This window comes from Phascolarctos cinereus, unplaced genomic scaffold (assembly GCF_003287225.1).
Source record: "Phascolarctos cinereus isolate Bilbo 61053 unplaced genomic scaffold, phaCin_HiC Scaffold_4;HRSCAF=312, whole genome shotgun sequence".
Taxonomy (NCBI): domain Eukaryota; kingdom Metazoa; phylum Chordata; class Mammalia; order Diprotodontia; family Phascolarctidae; genus Phascolarctos; species Phascolarctos cinereus.
The window spans coordinates 417618480-417633517 of record NW_027555847.1 but is presented as its reverse complement, the minus strand read 5'-3'; the positions used below and the strand labels follow the sequence as shown (position 1 = coordinate 417633517).

The 15038-nt window shown below is 36.8% G+C and overlaps 1 protein-coding gene across 1 annotated transcript in view; it reads left to right on the top strand.

The window, feature by feature from the left end:
* MYO10 (myosin X) overlaps positions 1–15038 on the top strand; it is a 256436-nt gene that overhangs the window by 201697 nt on the left and 39701 nt on the right. Inside the window, exons 20-21 of the mRNA XM_021008633.2 lie at positions 6805–6929; positions 7052–7166. Coding sequence (XP_020864292.1) covers positions 6805–6929; positions 7052–7166 — 240 coding nt within the window. The remainder of the gene's footprint in view (positions 1–6804; positions 6930–7051; positions 7167–15038) is intronic.

Sequence of the window (15038 nt, the reverse complement as noted above, 5' to 3'; positions counted from 1 at the left end):
CTGCCACAAAAGTGCTCTATCTGTTGCAGCGATTTTCTTCAGACTGTATTGGCACATATAGATGTAAATTTTTCTTTTATTAGACATAGTTTAAAGTTTCTGTTTATATTCCTCAGGTCTGTGTAGGCATAAAATAGTCACAAGCATATTCAGCAGCATATACACATGTTCAGCCCCACTGTCTGTTATCATCATCAGATGTCCTGAAAAAATCTGAATCTTCAGATGTGGATAACATTTTCCATCATGAAGGCCTTTGGAGATGTCTTAGATCCTTGCATTGCTGAGAAGACCTAAGTCTATGAAAGCTAGTCATCACACAACATAGCTGTTACTGTGTTCAACATTCTCCTAGTTCTGCTCACTTCACTCAGCATCAGACCATACAAGTCTTTCCAGGTTTTTTCTGAAGTCAGCCTGTTCCATCATTTCTTATAGCACAATAGGATTCCATTACATTCATATACCACAACTTATTCAGCCATTCCCCAATTGATAGGCATCCTCTCAATTTCCAATTCTTTGCCACCACAAAAAGAGGTGCTATGAATATTTTTGTACATGTGGGTCCTTTTCCCATTTGTATGATCTCTTTGGGATATAGCCCTAGAAGTGCTATTTGCTGAGTCAACGGGTATGCACATTTTTATAGCTTTTTGGGCATAGTTCCAAATTGCTCTCCAAAATGGTTGAATCATTTTACAACTCTACCAACAATGCATTAGTGTTCCAATTTTCCCACATCTTCTCCAGTACTTATAGTTCTCCTGTTTTGTCATGTTGGCCAATCTGATTGTGGGACCTCAGAGTTGTTTTGATTTACATTTCTCTAATCAATAGTGATTTAGAGCGTTTTTTTTCATATGACTATAGATGGCTTCAATTTCTTTATCTGAGAACTGCCTGTTCATATCCTTGGACCATTTATCAATTGGGGAATGACTTGTATTCTTATAAATTTGACGTAATTCTCTATATATTTTAGAAATGAGGCCCTTATCAGAGTGGTTGTCCACATCCAAAGAAAAAACTATGGCATTTGAATGCAGCTCGAAGCATACTATTTGCTATTTTTTTCCTTCGGTTGTGTTTTGTTTCCTCTTTCTTGTGGTTCCTCCTATTGGTTCTAATTCTTACAACATCACTAATGTGAAAATATGTTTAATAGGAATGTATATGTATAGCCTATATCAGATTGTGTGCCATCTTGGAGAGGGAGGGGGAGAAAAATTTAAAACTTAAAAAAGCCTATGGAAGTGATTGTTGATAAATCAAAGTAAATTAAAAAAAAAAAAATCTGAATCTTACTATGTCCAAAATTGAAGTCATTATCTTCCTTCCCACCCCCATTCTCAAACCCTCCCCTCTTCTGAATTTACCTATTTGTGCCAGACCTACTGTCATCTTGCCAGTATGTCAGGTCTATTTCCTCAGCATTGATTTTGACTCCTCACTTATCCTCATTCTTCATATATATATATATGTGCCAGATCTTGTCATTTCTACCTTCGTGACACCATTTGACTCTTTTCCACTAAAAAAAAAAAGTACCACAGACCCTTCTCTTCTCTAGATTATTACATCAGCCTACTATTTGGTCTTCCTGCCTCAAGTTTCTCCCTACGTAGTCCATCCTGCATACAGAAGTCTAAGTGATTTTCTATCAGTGAAGATCTGTCTATATGTCTCCCCTACTCAGTTAATTAACTCCAGTGACTTCTTTACCTCACGATAAAATATAAACTCCTCAGTTTAGCTTTTAATACCTTATGCAAACTGCCCTCAACCTATCTTTCCAGACTCATTGGATATCAGTCTTTTTCTGTTCCTCACTCAAAACATTTCGTCACCCATCTATTTGCCCTTGTACTGACCATCTCCCATGCCTAGAATATACTCTTTCCTTCCTTCTACCTCATAGAGTCCCCTTTCCTTTAAGCCTACAGTTTTGAAACTTTTTAGTCTCAGGACTCCTTTATATTATAAGATATTATATTATGTTATAATATAAATTATAAATTAAAATATATTGAGGACCTCAGCATGCTACATATGTATATTTACCATATTAGAAATTAAAACACAAAATTGTCCTTACTAATATTTTAGAAACATTTATTCACTTATAATAACATATCCATTACATATTCATATAAATAACATTTTTATAAAAAATGACTTTTCCAAGACCAAAATATCATGAGAGAAGTGACATTGTTTTAAATATTTTTGCAAATATCTTTAATGGCTGGCTTAGATAGCTGGATTTTCATGTCTGCTTCTATATTCAGTCTGTTGTGATATATTGTTTTGGTTAAAGTTTACAAATAAAATCCAGCCACAGGTAGATATATATTTGCAGAAGGGAGGAGTATTTTAGTAGGAAAATACCCTCTTAGTAAGGAAGGAAGCGAGCAAGCAACCATTTTTTAAGCACCTATCTGCAAAGCACTGTGCTAAGTACTTTAAAAATATTATATCATTTGGTCCTCAAAACAACCTAGGGGAATAGGTGATATTATTATCATCCTTATTTTGCAGATGAGGGAAGTGAAGCAAAGAGAGGATTAAGTGACTTTGCCCAGGGTCATACAGCTGATAACTAACTGTAGCTGGATTTGACCTCAGGTCTTCCTTCTTTAATGCAGGCCCAGTGCTCAGTCCACTGAACCAATGCAATTTGATAATTCAGTTCAGTAAACATTTAATAAGCACCCCCAATGTCCCAGGGACTCTGTTAAGCACTGGAAATACAAAAACAGGAAAAGGCTGGCCTTGCCTTCAAGCAGTGTGCAATCTAATGGGGGAGACAACATGTGAGCAAAAATATACAAAGCGAGTTCTATACAGGATAAGTAGGAAATAATTAAAAGAGGGAAAACATTGGAATTAAGAGGGTTTAGGGAAGGCTTCCACTAGAAAGTGTGATTTTAGTGGGGACTTAAGGCACACCACCTAGCTGCTTTCATAATTATGAAAATAGTTTTGATTTCTAGGACTCCTCGAAAGGGTTTTAGGGACCCTCAGGATCACATTTAAGGTGCAGCTTAAGCACCCTCTCATGCAGGAAGACCTTTCTGATTCTTGCAACTGCTAGTGCCCTTCCTTCCAAACTACCTTGAATTTAACTGGGCTGTATATAGTTGTATCCATTGCCTTTATATTTAGGCTTTCTGTGTTGTTACAGGCACTGGTTTTCTTCCTCTCCAACCCATCCCCCCCCCAATAAATTCCTTGCAAGTAGATTCACTCCCTACTCTTGTATTCCCAATGCCTGGCACACAGTAGGTAGTTAAAGAGTGTTTGTGAATTGATTGCTTGATTGTTTGCTCAGCCTGACAGCGTTGTTTGGTGTTGAGAAAGATAGGTTCTGAATCCTGTGCTTTCTCCTTGCCTCCTTGGGAGTCATGTGACCATCTTCTTCCTCTTCCTCCTTCTCCTCTTCCTCCTCCCTTCTTCCCTCCTTCCCCCTGAGGCCAGAGAAAGGAGAGATTTCATTTCTGCCTCCTTTCCACAAGTGACTCAAGACCCCCAAGTGCTCCTTGTCTGGAGCACCTGGAAGGTGTGTTCTGCGAGTACAGGATGTCCTCCTTGCTAGCCTAATTATTCTGCCCAGTGCTTTGAAGGTCAAGAAAATGACATAGCCTCCTTAATGAGCAGGATTGTAAACCATTTAAAGCACAAGGTTCATCTGATAATAATTAATAACCGCCCTGATGGAGCTGAGGCCAGTACAGGAGTAGCTCCCTTGAAAAATGTCTGATAGTTCCTAGGTTAGAGCCAGGGGGAAAATGTAGACATTAGAAGACATTTCTCAGCCAGTTAATGGGGAAGGCATCTTTTTTTTAACGAAACTTTGTTTTTAAAGACTTAAAGAAAAGCTTAGGCTTGGAAACTGGTATCTTTGGGATACATAATTTTTTCCAGAATGACTAACCCTTCACATAAGAATGTACTATTCGGTTTATTGAAGTTGAAGGATTGTGAAAGGATGGATTTGGGGGAGAGTTGAGTGGATGTTATCAGGAAACAAAAACATTTCATACTAAGGTTAGTTTCTCATTCAAAGTTAATTCCACTTCCCCCCACCCTCCCTAAGTTTGAAACATACAAGGTGCAGGTAGTTCTTTTTACTAAATGCAATATTTCTTACTCTTATTTGCTTCACAGTGGATCTTGCATGGAGACAGGGACAGGTCTTATGTAAGACTTGAATGAATTCCTCTGAATTATTGAGTTAAGGTGTATAAAGATAAGATTTCAAAGCAAACAGTAGTTTGAGTGAACCGTTTTCATTTAAATCATTCTCAGAATTTGAACCTCATTCATAGAAGTGAGAAAGTGGTGTAGATAAAACACATCATGAAATTTTGCTTTATTTACAAAGCATAGTGCTAATAGGTACTCCTTTATCTAATGGAAATTTGACTGAAATCAAGCCCTTCATAAGAAAACCAGGGGGAAAAAAAGACTTCTTAGGTCTAAGCCCCCTGATTGAACCTGAAATTAGGGTCTGGTTTGCTATTAATGCATGTGAGCTTCATACACATTTTTGCAGTCTGCCTTTGGGTTGAAAGCCCTGGTGATTTGAAATTCAGGATACAAAACCAACCAGAGAGGGTATAAATCTGCACTAGAGGATATGTTATGTACTCTTGAAATTTGAAGCTAGTTGAATATATGCTTCCCCTGCAGCCATCCCCTCAGAAACCTAACCCATTTGTCCCCATCTAAAACTCCATGTTTCCTCTCTGCTGGAGACTATTCTTTAGTTGAACCTCCCGTTCTGGGAGGGAAAAAAAAAACTAGCTACCAGTCAAGACCAAAGCACAGCTGAGAAGTTCTGAAATGCCAAGTGCCTTTAAGTTGTTTCGTGTTCTGGCTCCAACTGTGTTTTCTTTCAACATTAAGTTCACCAGGGGGAAAAAAAAAAGTTGAGACCAGCAAGAACACTGCTATTAGAAATGCAGTATTTTTGCCATGATTGTAATGTATGTTGCTCACACTGACAATCCGCCTATAGACCCTTCTCCCCACTCCTCCGGTTAAATTATTGTGAAAGGGGACAGAAACACAATCTCAATGGGAGATGAAGTAGCAGTAGTGTTTGGTGGCGGAATCTCACTGCCCCTGTTCTCTCTCTCTCTGTCTCTCTCTCTCTCCTGTATCAAATCCTACAACCACACCACACTAATTATCCCTAGAATGGGAGGGGTTGCCATGGTGACTGAGCACTTTTTAAAGCACAGGAATGGTGTTCATTATTGTTCCGCGTCTTTAGCCCTGGGGAAAAGGTCAGTGTGTAGCTGTTGTTTTCCATATGAATTTTGGCCCGTAGAGCCAAAGGAAGGCAGTAGGGACTACCTAGGAGAAGGTAAGATGGTGTTTCTGAGCTTTACATATGAAGTTGGTGAGAGTAGTTTGTTTTTCACTGCACTGCAGCCAAGTAATTGCAGAACTCCCTTTGACTGTTAAACGAGGAAAATAGAACGGAAGAGAAGAGAAAATTAGCGAATGGTGTGCCCTTTTTTTTATAAGTCAGGTAAAGAGTCTTTCCAAGCATGAAATACTTTATTCTAAAGAATTTGAATATCAGATTTATTATCTTTACTTTTGAAAGGTTTGTTTGAATTAGTCTTAAAAACTGTGCTATTCTTAGCATAAAGAATTTTTATTTAGGTAAATAGCCAATATGATTTTCTATATAAATGATTTTCTGGTCAAATTAAATTTTCCTTATATCTAATCAGTTAAATATTTTATAGTAATCTTAAGAAAAAGACAGTTCGTCAGATATTATGATTTGACATGTGATTTTGGTATTACAAAATAAGATTTTTAAAAAACCAACTAAGTTTGGAAGATCTATTTAGACTCCTCAGTTATAATGACAATAATTATGCTTCTAGTTCTATCTTCAGTCAGCTAAGCCTATTTTAAATAACTAAGAGTAAAAACTGTGGTCCAGGATGACTGTTCTTGTTAAAATGGTCTGTTTCTTGTTGTTTTTGCAAGACAGTGACTCTTCTTTGAAATGTAACATTCTGCTAGTTGAAGAACTTGTAATTATTTCGTCTGAAACACCAAGACTAATTGTTTTATTTTTTTATTTATTTTCATTGTCTTTGGGAAAGTTGTATTTGACTGGCTGACAAACTAGACAGATTTTCTCTTTAGGAACAGAGGATAAGCTTCTTCTGTATTTTTCATACTTTTAAAGCTGTTTATAAGGTTGCCCCATGGTCCTCTTTATAGAAAGTTAACGAAGATGGCAAGATACCAATGAAAGGAAAGGGAAAGGCTGATTAAACAAACAAAACAAATGTGGCACTTAACTTGCCTGCATAGTCTGCTTCATGCTGAAGAAATAATGTTATTGGTCAGAATTTAGGATGTGTTTTAGTTATCTAGAAAGATGAGGGGGAATTTTTTTTTATAATTGTAAACCTTTTGCCTTGATTTCTTTTGCTTTTAATTACATAAACATGTTACTTTCTTCTTATACTCTCTATACAGATAACTGTAATTAACTTCAAATTAATAGATAGGTTGGCTACTAGGCTGGAAATTGAGAAATACTTGAATGTCCTTTTTTCCTCTTTCTGGCTTCTCCACTGATCACTGCTGTGACCCTGGGCATAAAACAGATGACCACATTGGGCCGCAATTTCGTTGTCTGTAGTGACAGGGTTAATATTAGGTTGCAGATACAAAAATGTCGTGTTCTGAGATCTCTCTGAGGTTCTTGGGGAAAAATATTGTAGTGGTACTGACCTTATTTAAAGTTTACTCATTTCTCTTTAGATGCCAGATCAGTTTGATCAAGCGCTAGTGCTTAACCAACTGAAATATTCTGGGATGCTGGAGACTGTGAGAATAAGAAAAGCTGGGTTTCCTGTCCGAAGACCTTTTCAGGATTTTTGTAAAAGGTAAATAAAGGTTCTGTCAGACCATTGAAGTACATTGTATCTTATTATTTACAAGGGGTTTTAGAGAATAGAAAGTTATGGGGAATTCATTATACCAACTAAATATGGAACATGCCTCACAGGTATAAAGTACTGATGAGAAATCTGACTCTTCCTGAAGATGTCAGAGGAAAATGCACTGTCCTGCTTCACCACTATGATGACACTGACAGTGAGTGGCAGCTTGGAAAGACTAAGGTAAGAATTACTGTGGTTACCCTTTCATGCTTATAACATGACTATAGTTATCCAATCTCTTTCACATCTTCAGAATAGGTATTCTATTAGTTAAAGTCCATGAACATTCCAGTATTCTTTTCTCTAAATCCATGCTCTTAGGCTCCATAAGGACAGACTCTGTATCTTGTTTAACCTACGTGTCTTCTCCATCACCCAAGCTAGTGCTGATTAATAAGTCTGTTGAATTGGATGTTTTCATTAAACACCATTTAAAAAAAAAGCTGCCTTTTGCATACATAATTACTTAAGAATTTGTGCTGTTTTATTTTATCAAGCATTTTTATTTCTGTATCTGTTAACTGAGTACCACTATATTCAATATGCTAGAGGAACACTAGGAAAGAAATGGTTTGCGCTATTTAGGTAAATTCAGTTCACTTACTCATGTGGGTTTGCTTACATTGTCAAGCTTATCCATTACTGTGAAACTAGACTATACTGAAAAGAGCCTGCAGAGCTTAATGAAGCCTTTCCCTTACTTATTTTGTCTCAGAAGTAAATCGACAGTAAAAGTTCTATTTATCAAGTCATGATGGGCCTTTGAAACCATTATGGGCAAACCAAGAATTATATTGTTTCATGTCTGCCGAAAAGTTGAATTGAATTATGGCATCAAGTAAAGATTGAATCTTTATAGATACTATGATATGTCAATTAGTGAATACTCTGGGAATTGAAATTATTTCATGATAGAGTCTGTATTGTTAAGAAAAAGATGATTCATTGTGCAAAGCAGTGTTGGGAGTGTGATACAACACAGTTTCTGATGAGCTGTGTTATGTGTAGAGTTATGCAGGATAGAAATAGCCATGACAGCTTTTCTTTGCCAACAACAATTGGGCTAACCCAAAAAAGATTTGGAGTTGTAAAAGTTTGTCTTCAGCATCTTTAATTTTCCCTTTCTTCTCCATTATTTCCCCAATCTCCTTGACAACATCGTCCCTCAGATACCATATCTTTCTGTTCCCCAGCCTTCTCCCTGCTGCCAAAACAAGAAAAAGATAAGATATGGAATATTAGAACTATCACATTATGTTTGTTATAAAAAGAGAACAGTCTCTGTCCTCAAGGAACTTATATCCTAGTGGGAGAGACAAGTATGCATATAGGCATATACAGGCTATATAGAACTCAAGTACAAGGTAACCTCAGGTCTTCCTTCTCTTAGCTTAGTGTATTTTAGCTTAGTATGTTTTATATTTTTCCAGTCTGTTCCCTCACAACTCTTCATATAATTCAAATTGAGTAGTTCTTATGTTCTCATTGTGTCAAGTAAGGACTAACCTGGATGAATGAGTACACTAATATGTGCTTAATATGCTTGAAGAAAAAGAATCCCCTTAGCTACAATGAGCGTAAAAAAATTGGCTAGCAGTAAGTGGCTAAATAATTCAAACTGGGAGTAATAAAAAGACAGAAATATCTAACTTATATTATTTGCAGATTGCTATTACCTGAGTTCCCAGGTCACTTTTTCAGAAAGAAATAGTACATCTGTAGTTTAGCTGACCCAGGTAATCAATGGAAGGCATTTATTGATGACTATACAAAGTATTAAGGAACAAAAACCAGTATTGGGTCACAGTCTTTGCGTGGTCTTGAGAAGCTTATAAACTTCTTGTAGAGAATAGACTTAGGCAAGTATTAACAGCTTTATACAGATTATACAGTTTTAAGAAATTCAAGCTAAAAAAAAGGCCATTGTTTAGATGATAAGTCAGGAAAATTAGTATAAGTAAAGTAAGTCTTGTGGCTAGATTATGACAAATACACAATTTGGTAGAGCTCAGAGAGAAAGCAGGAGAATAATATTAGCAAAGTCACAGAGGCAGGAATGGGTGAATTGTGTTTTTGGTATAATATGGGAGACTGCTTAGCTCAAAAGGTGGGCTTATCTCGGGGAGTGGTGAGAGAGGAAGTTGGTTGGGTAAAGCAAGAGTTTAAAATAAGAGCTTCCATTTTATAGTGTTTTAAATTATTCTTCCCGTAGTGTTTCATAGTTTCACAGACAGTTATAGGTAATTTCATATATTTAGAACTAGAAAGGAACTTCAGATTGTATCATCCAACATCATAACTTTATGGATGAGGAAACTGAGGTCAGAAAGCTTAAGTGACTTGTCTATGACCATACTAGTAGTGTTAAGAATTGGCTGTGGAATCCAGGTTGCCTGTCTCTAAACCCATTCCCCACCCCATCCCTCTCAACTGAATCATTGTGCACATAGTGACCATTTAGATATCTATTATCGGCTTCATTCTTTTCATTCTCTGCCACCCCAACCATAGTTTCTAAAATAAAAAATAAATGTATCCCTTTCCACCCAATTTGACAAATTGCTGTTTACATAAGAAATAAAAGAAGTACTTATTGCCCTACAAAATTATTGTCACTGAAGGGGTCTTAGAGATCATCTCATGTTAATTCTTTATTTCAAAAATGTGGAAACAGGACAGAAAGGTAAAATGACTTCTCTAGCATGACATTCATCTAGTTAGGGGCAGAAGCAAGACTAGAACCCAGTTTTCCTGGTTCTTAATCCAGTTCCCTTTCTATTGAAGCCCTCTGCCTTCTAGAAGTAACCTAGACTAGAAGAGTCAACACCAGCCCTTCAGGCTGCAGAACAGCCAGTTGTAGAGTCAGAAACAGGAGTATGTAGGGCACAGCAAGGAGGCCAGTATGGCTGGTCTGAAGAGCTTAGCAGGGCAGTGATACATGAGTGCTGGAAAGAAGGGAATGGTCATGAAGAGCTTTAAATGCCAAGGAGTTTGATATTTGATTCTAGAGACAATAGAGAGCCCTGGAATTTAATGAGCTGGGGGAGGGTTGACATGGTCAGAGCTATACTTGAAGAAAAGCTTTTGGCATCTGTGTGGAAGATGGATTAGAGAGGGAATAGTTTTGAGAGAGATACCCAGTTGTAGGCTGTTTCTATTGTAGAAGTAATGAGGGCCTGAATTAGGCCTGTAGCTGTGTGAGCAGAGAGAATGGCAGGGACATTGTGAATATAGAAATGACAAGATTTGCAACTTATTGGATATGAGGATAGTGAACGGTCAAGCATGTCAACAAGATTGTGAACGGGGGTGATTAAGAAGATGGGGGGGCACGCAGCAGATCTGAAGATGGTGGAGGAAGCTTGGTTCAGACATCTCTTGTTTCTCACCCGGCTGCACGACTTTGGGTCTTTTCTGACTTCTTCCAGCCATGACCTCAAGGACCTCCCTATCCTTCACTGCTCTCCAGCTTCTTGGCTTTTCAGCTTCCTTTTGTGTGTTATTGTCCCCTAGCAGATGGTAAGCTTCTGGAGAGAAAGAATTGTCTTTTTTTTCCCCCATATTTATATGCCCAGCCCTTGGCACAGTACTTGGCACATAGTAGGTGCTTAATAACTGTTTATTGCGATTGACTGAAAGAAGTTAAGAAGCAGGGATGGGTATGATGGAAAATGGTAAGTTCCATTTTTGGACATATTAAATTTGAGGTGCTTCCAGGATATTAGTATTAAACATCCAAAGGGCAATTGGAATTGTGGAACTGGTACTCAGGAAAGAAACAAGGGATGGTAAACATCTATATAGATAATGGACATTCGTAAGGTATAAGATTAATTTTTGGATAGCTTTGATTATTTGAAAGTTTTCATCACATTAAATCTAAATACTCTCTGCAACTTCTACGAACCATTCCTAGTTCTTCTCTCTTGGGAACAACTTAAATAAGTCTAATCTCTCTTCTATATGAAAGCCCTTCCAAGACTAAACATGGCTATCATGTCCCACCTAAATCTCCTCCAGGTTAAATACTACCATTTTCTTGAAGTGATCCTCTGGTCATTTTCGCCGTTCTGGTCACCCTCTTCTGGATGTACTCCAGCTTCTCCATTTCTTTCCAAAAATGTGTCATCTCTCACACTGAAATATTCCGTATTTGATCTCATGGAGGCTGAGGATAATAGGGTGGTAACCTGCTTTATTCTGGACCAGGGGTGGGGAACCTATGGACTCGAGGCCACATGTGGCCTCCTATGTCTTTGGACATGGTCTTTTCACTGAGTCCAAGTTTTACAGAACAAATCCTTTTATTAAGGGGATTTGTTCTGTGAAGTTTGGATTCAGGTCAAAGGGCTGCACTTGAGGACCTAGAGGGCCACATGTGGCCTCAAGGCTGCAGGTTCCTCATTCCTGTTCTGCATGCTTAAGTCTTTTTTTTTTTAATGGAGCCATTAGATTTTGGCATTGTCTTTTATACACACATACACACACACACACACACACACACACACACTCTCTTTATTTCTTGGGGGGGGGAGCTAGGCAGTGGGGTTAAGTGACTTGCCCAGGGTCACACAGCTAGTAAGTGTCAGAGGTCACATTTGAACTCAGGTCCTCCTGAATCCAGGGCTGGTGCTTTATCCACTGCACCACCTAGCTGCCCCTGGCATTGTCTTTTAATACTGCAGTTTGATAAAGTTTGTTTTTTCATATAGCTTGCAGTCCAACAAAACCCTTAGATCTTCTTTACACAAACTTTTACAAAACTAGGGTACACCATCCCCATCTTTGTACTTTTGACATTGGCTTTTTTAACACAAATATAGGACTTTACATTTATCTTTATCAAATCTTATTTTGTTACATTTGGCCTATCATTCTAGTCTATTGAAATCTCTTTTTGGATTACATTGATCATCTAACCAAAGTCTGTCTAATCCTTCAAGGTCTTCCATTCTCTTCTGCCCCCCTATTTTGAGCACAGGTCAAGATCCTGACTTATCTCCGCTGTAAGGTTTTTGTAGAGTAAGAGTTTAAAGTTGAAAGGAACTGTACAGATGATATGGTCATTTGCTTAATTTTTTGTTTTTTTTTTTTACTTCTGTCATATTTATTTTCTTATCTTCTAGAAATACATACCTAGACACCCTGTTAATAGTGGAAAGAGAACTGAATATTCAGTCAGAGAACTAGGGTTTTAATTCTGATTCTGCTATAGGTCTGTATATGACCTTGAGAAAGTCTCTGTACCTTTCTGAGCCTCAATTTACTCATCTGAAAATGAGGGGTTAAGACTTCCTTAGGTTTCTTCTAGCTCTATATCCTTTGGCTTACTATGATGTTTATGCCTTTTGTAGCACAGTTTGGAGCAATAACACAGTGGAAAGCATCCTCTTTGTTAATGGAGGGATTATTGTACCCATAACCAATTAATTAATCCAGAGGAACCCAAGTTGTTTGACCAAAGTGATAGAAAAAAATTAGTTTGTTCATAGTCTAATTTCAATGTATTTAATATCTCTATGGGGGTTGGGGAAAAAACACATCATATCTTCAGATTGCTTTGCTCTCATTCTCATGGAGAGTGTCACATTATCCTAGTTTGGGGCAGGGCTTTGGAAATGTCTGGTTTAACAACTTAGAGTCCTCTTTATATAGTTACATTAACTCAAGATGTTAAGTCTTATATATAAAACTTAATTTCATTTTATGAAGTTTTCAGTGCTTTTTTTTAAAGGTTTTTGTTTTGCTTTTACTAAAAAAAGAATTTTTTAAAAAAGAAAACCCACTGAAATCAGAATCATGACAAATATCAGATATAGTTTGTGGTCCTTAATAGGGATGATCCTTTTTCCTCTGCAGATTTTTTAATTTCTTTTTTCAGTTCTAATTTTCAAGTCTGCATATCGCATATATTCTTCTCCAATATACTGTAGGGCAGACAAGAGAAAAACAGTTTTCTTTATAATTTTTCTGTAGTCTTTAAAAAAAAAAACTTAAATGAAAAAGCAGTCCAGGGAAGGAGTTTGTTCTTATAATGGATGAATGCTACCTAAAGGGAAATAAGCTGGCCAGATTGTTATCTTTATGCTTAACAGCTGAAGCTTACTTGTATGCATACTTATATTTAAATTATGTCTCCCTGAAAGAATGCACTTTGTTTGTTGAGTTTCTTTTAAACCACTTCCAGAACAAAGAGCAATAGAGAGCAGTCTTAAAGATTAAAGATTCTGGGGCCAGGTAGGACTTGGTAATCCTACCTTCCAGGGAAAAGTATATTGACCAAGAAAATAAGTTGACTGCTGCTGCGGTACAGGTTGCGTTATTATGAAACCTGATTTTGGTCCCTAATTATGATATAAAGAGATTGCTGTTTGGGGAAACACTAACAATAAAACAGACCCAGTTATTGTAGTTAGTGGTTTTGTCATCTGTGTCTTTTACATAAATATCCTAGATATTTAATCCATTTATATATGAAATAACTTTCCTATGTAAAAATAGTAAAAGCTTCTCGTACAATATATTATTTTTAGAGTTTCAGGAGAAAATTTAGAGAAGCTGGCACTTGATGTAATTTTTGAGGTTTGTTTGTATTTTTACCTGAATGCTGTCAAAAGGAGTAAGAAACTGTGTCTTAGAGCCTGGTTCCTCACTATGTGACTTATGGGAGGCACTAAAATTAAGGTTATGTGTGACGAAGTTTAGAATTCAGCCAAAACTGTTTCTACAGACTAAAAATTAAATCCTAAGTCAAAATGTAAGGATAGATTGCCCCTCTTTTTTTTTAGGAAAGACATATAAGGCCTCTTAATTATGTCTTAATTCTTAAAAGAAAAAAATGAGGTGGAAAATGACATCCATTTGCAGCCATAATGTTTGTACTTCTTTTTAAAAGTTAGGATTCGCTTCTAGAGAATCAAGTAAAAACTACTTGAAATAATAAACAACTTTAGCAAAGTAGCAGGCTATAAAATAAACCCAGAGAAATCATCAGCATTTCTATATATTACCAACAGCAAGAGATAGAAAGAGAAATCCCATTTAAACTTACTGTAGACATTATAAAATATTTAGGAGTCTACCTCCCAAAACAAACCCAGGAACTCTATGAACACAATTACAAAACACTTTTCACACAAATAAAATCAGATCTAAATAATTGGAAAAACATCAGTTGCTCATGGGTAGGTTGAGCTAATGTAATAAAAATGACAATCCTACCTAAGCTAATTTACTTATTCAGTGCCATACCAATCAAACTACCAAGAAATTATTTTATAGAGTTAGAAAAAATAATAACAAGATTCATTTGGAAGAACAAAAGGTCCAGAATATCAAAGGAACTAATGAAAAGAAATGCAGGGGAAGGTGGCCTAGCAATTCCAGATCTTAAATTATAAAGCAGCAATCATCAAAACTGCTTGGTACTGGCTAAGAAATAGGGAGGTGGATCAGTGGAATAGGTTAAATATGCAAGACACAGTAGTCAATGACTATAGTAATCTATTATTTGATAAACCCAAAGACCCCCAGCTTCTGGGATAAGAACCCATGCTTTGAAAAAAGCTGCTGGGAAAACTGGAAAAGAGTATGGCAGAAACTAGACATAGACCCAAATCTCACACCATATACCAAAATAAAGTAAAAATGGGTTCATGATTTATATATAAAGGCTGATACTATAAGCAAACTGGGAGAACAAGGAATAGTTTACCTATCAGATCTATGGAGAGAGAAGAATTCACGACCAAACAAGAGATAGAGAACATTATGAAAAGCAAAATGGATGATTTTGATTGCATTAAATTGAAAAGTTTTTGCACAAACAAATAAAAGTTTGGATTCACAGGCAGCTAAGTGGTGCAGTGGATAGAGCAACAGGCCCTGGAGTCAGGAAGACCTGAGTTCAAATTCAGCCTCAGACACATAACACTCACTATGTGACTCTGGTCAAGTCACTTAACCTCAATTGCCTCACCAAAATAAATAAATTAATTAATTAAAATAAAGGTTAGGATTTGTAGTGTAAAATTTACACCAGACTATCCATGA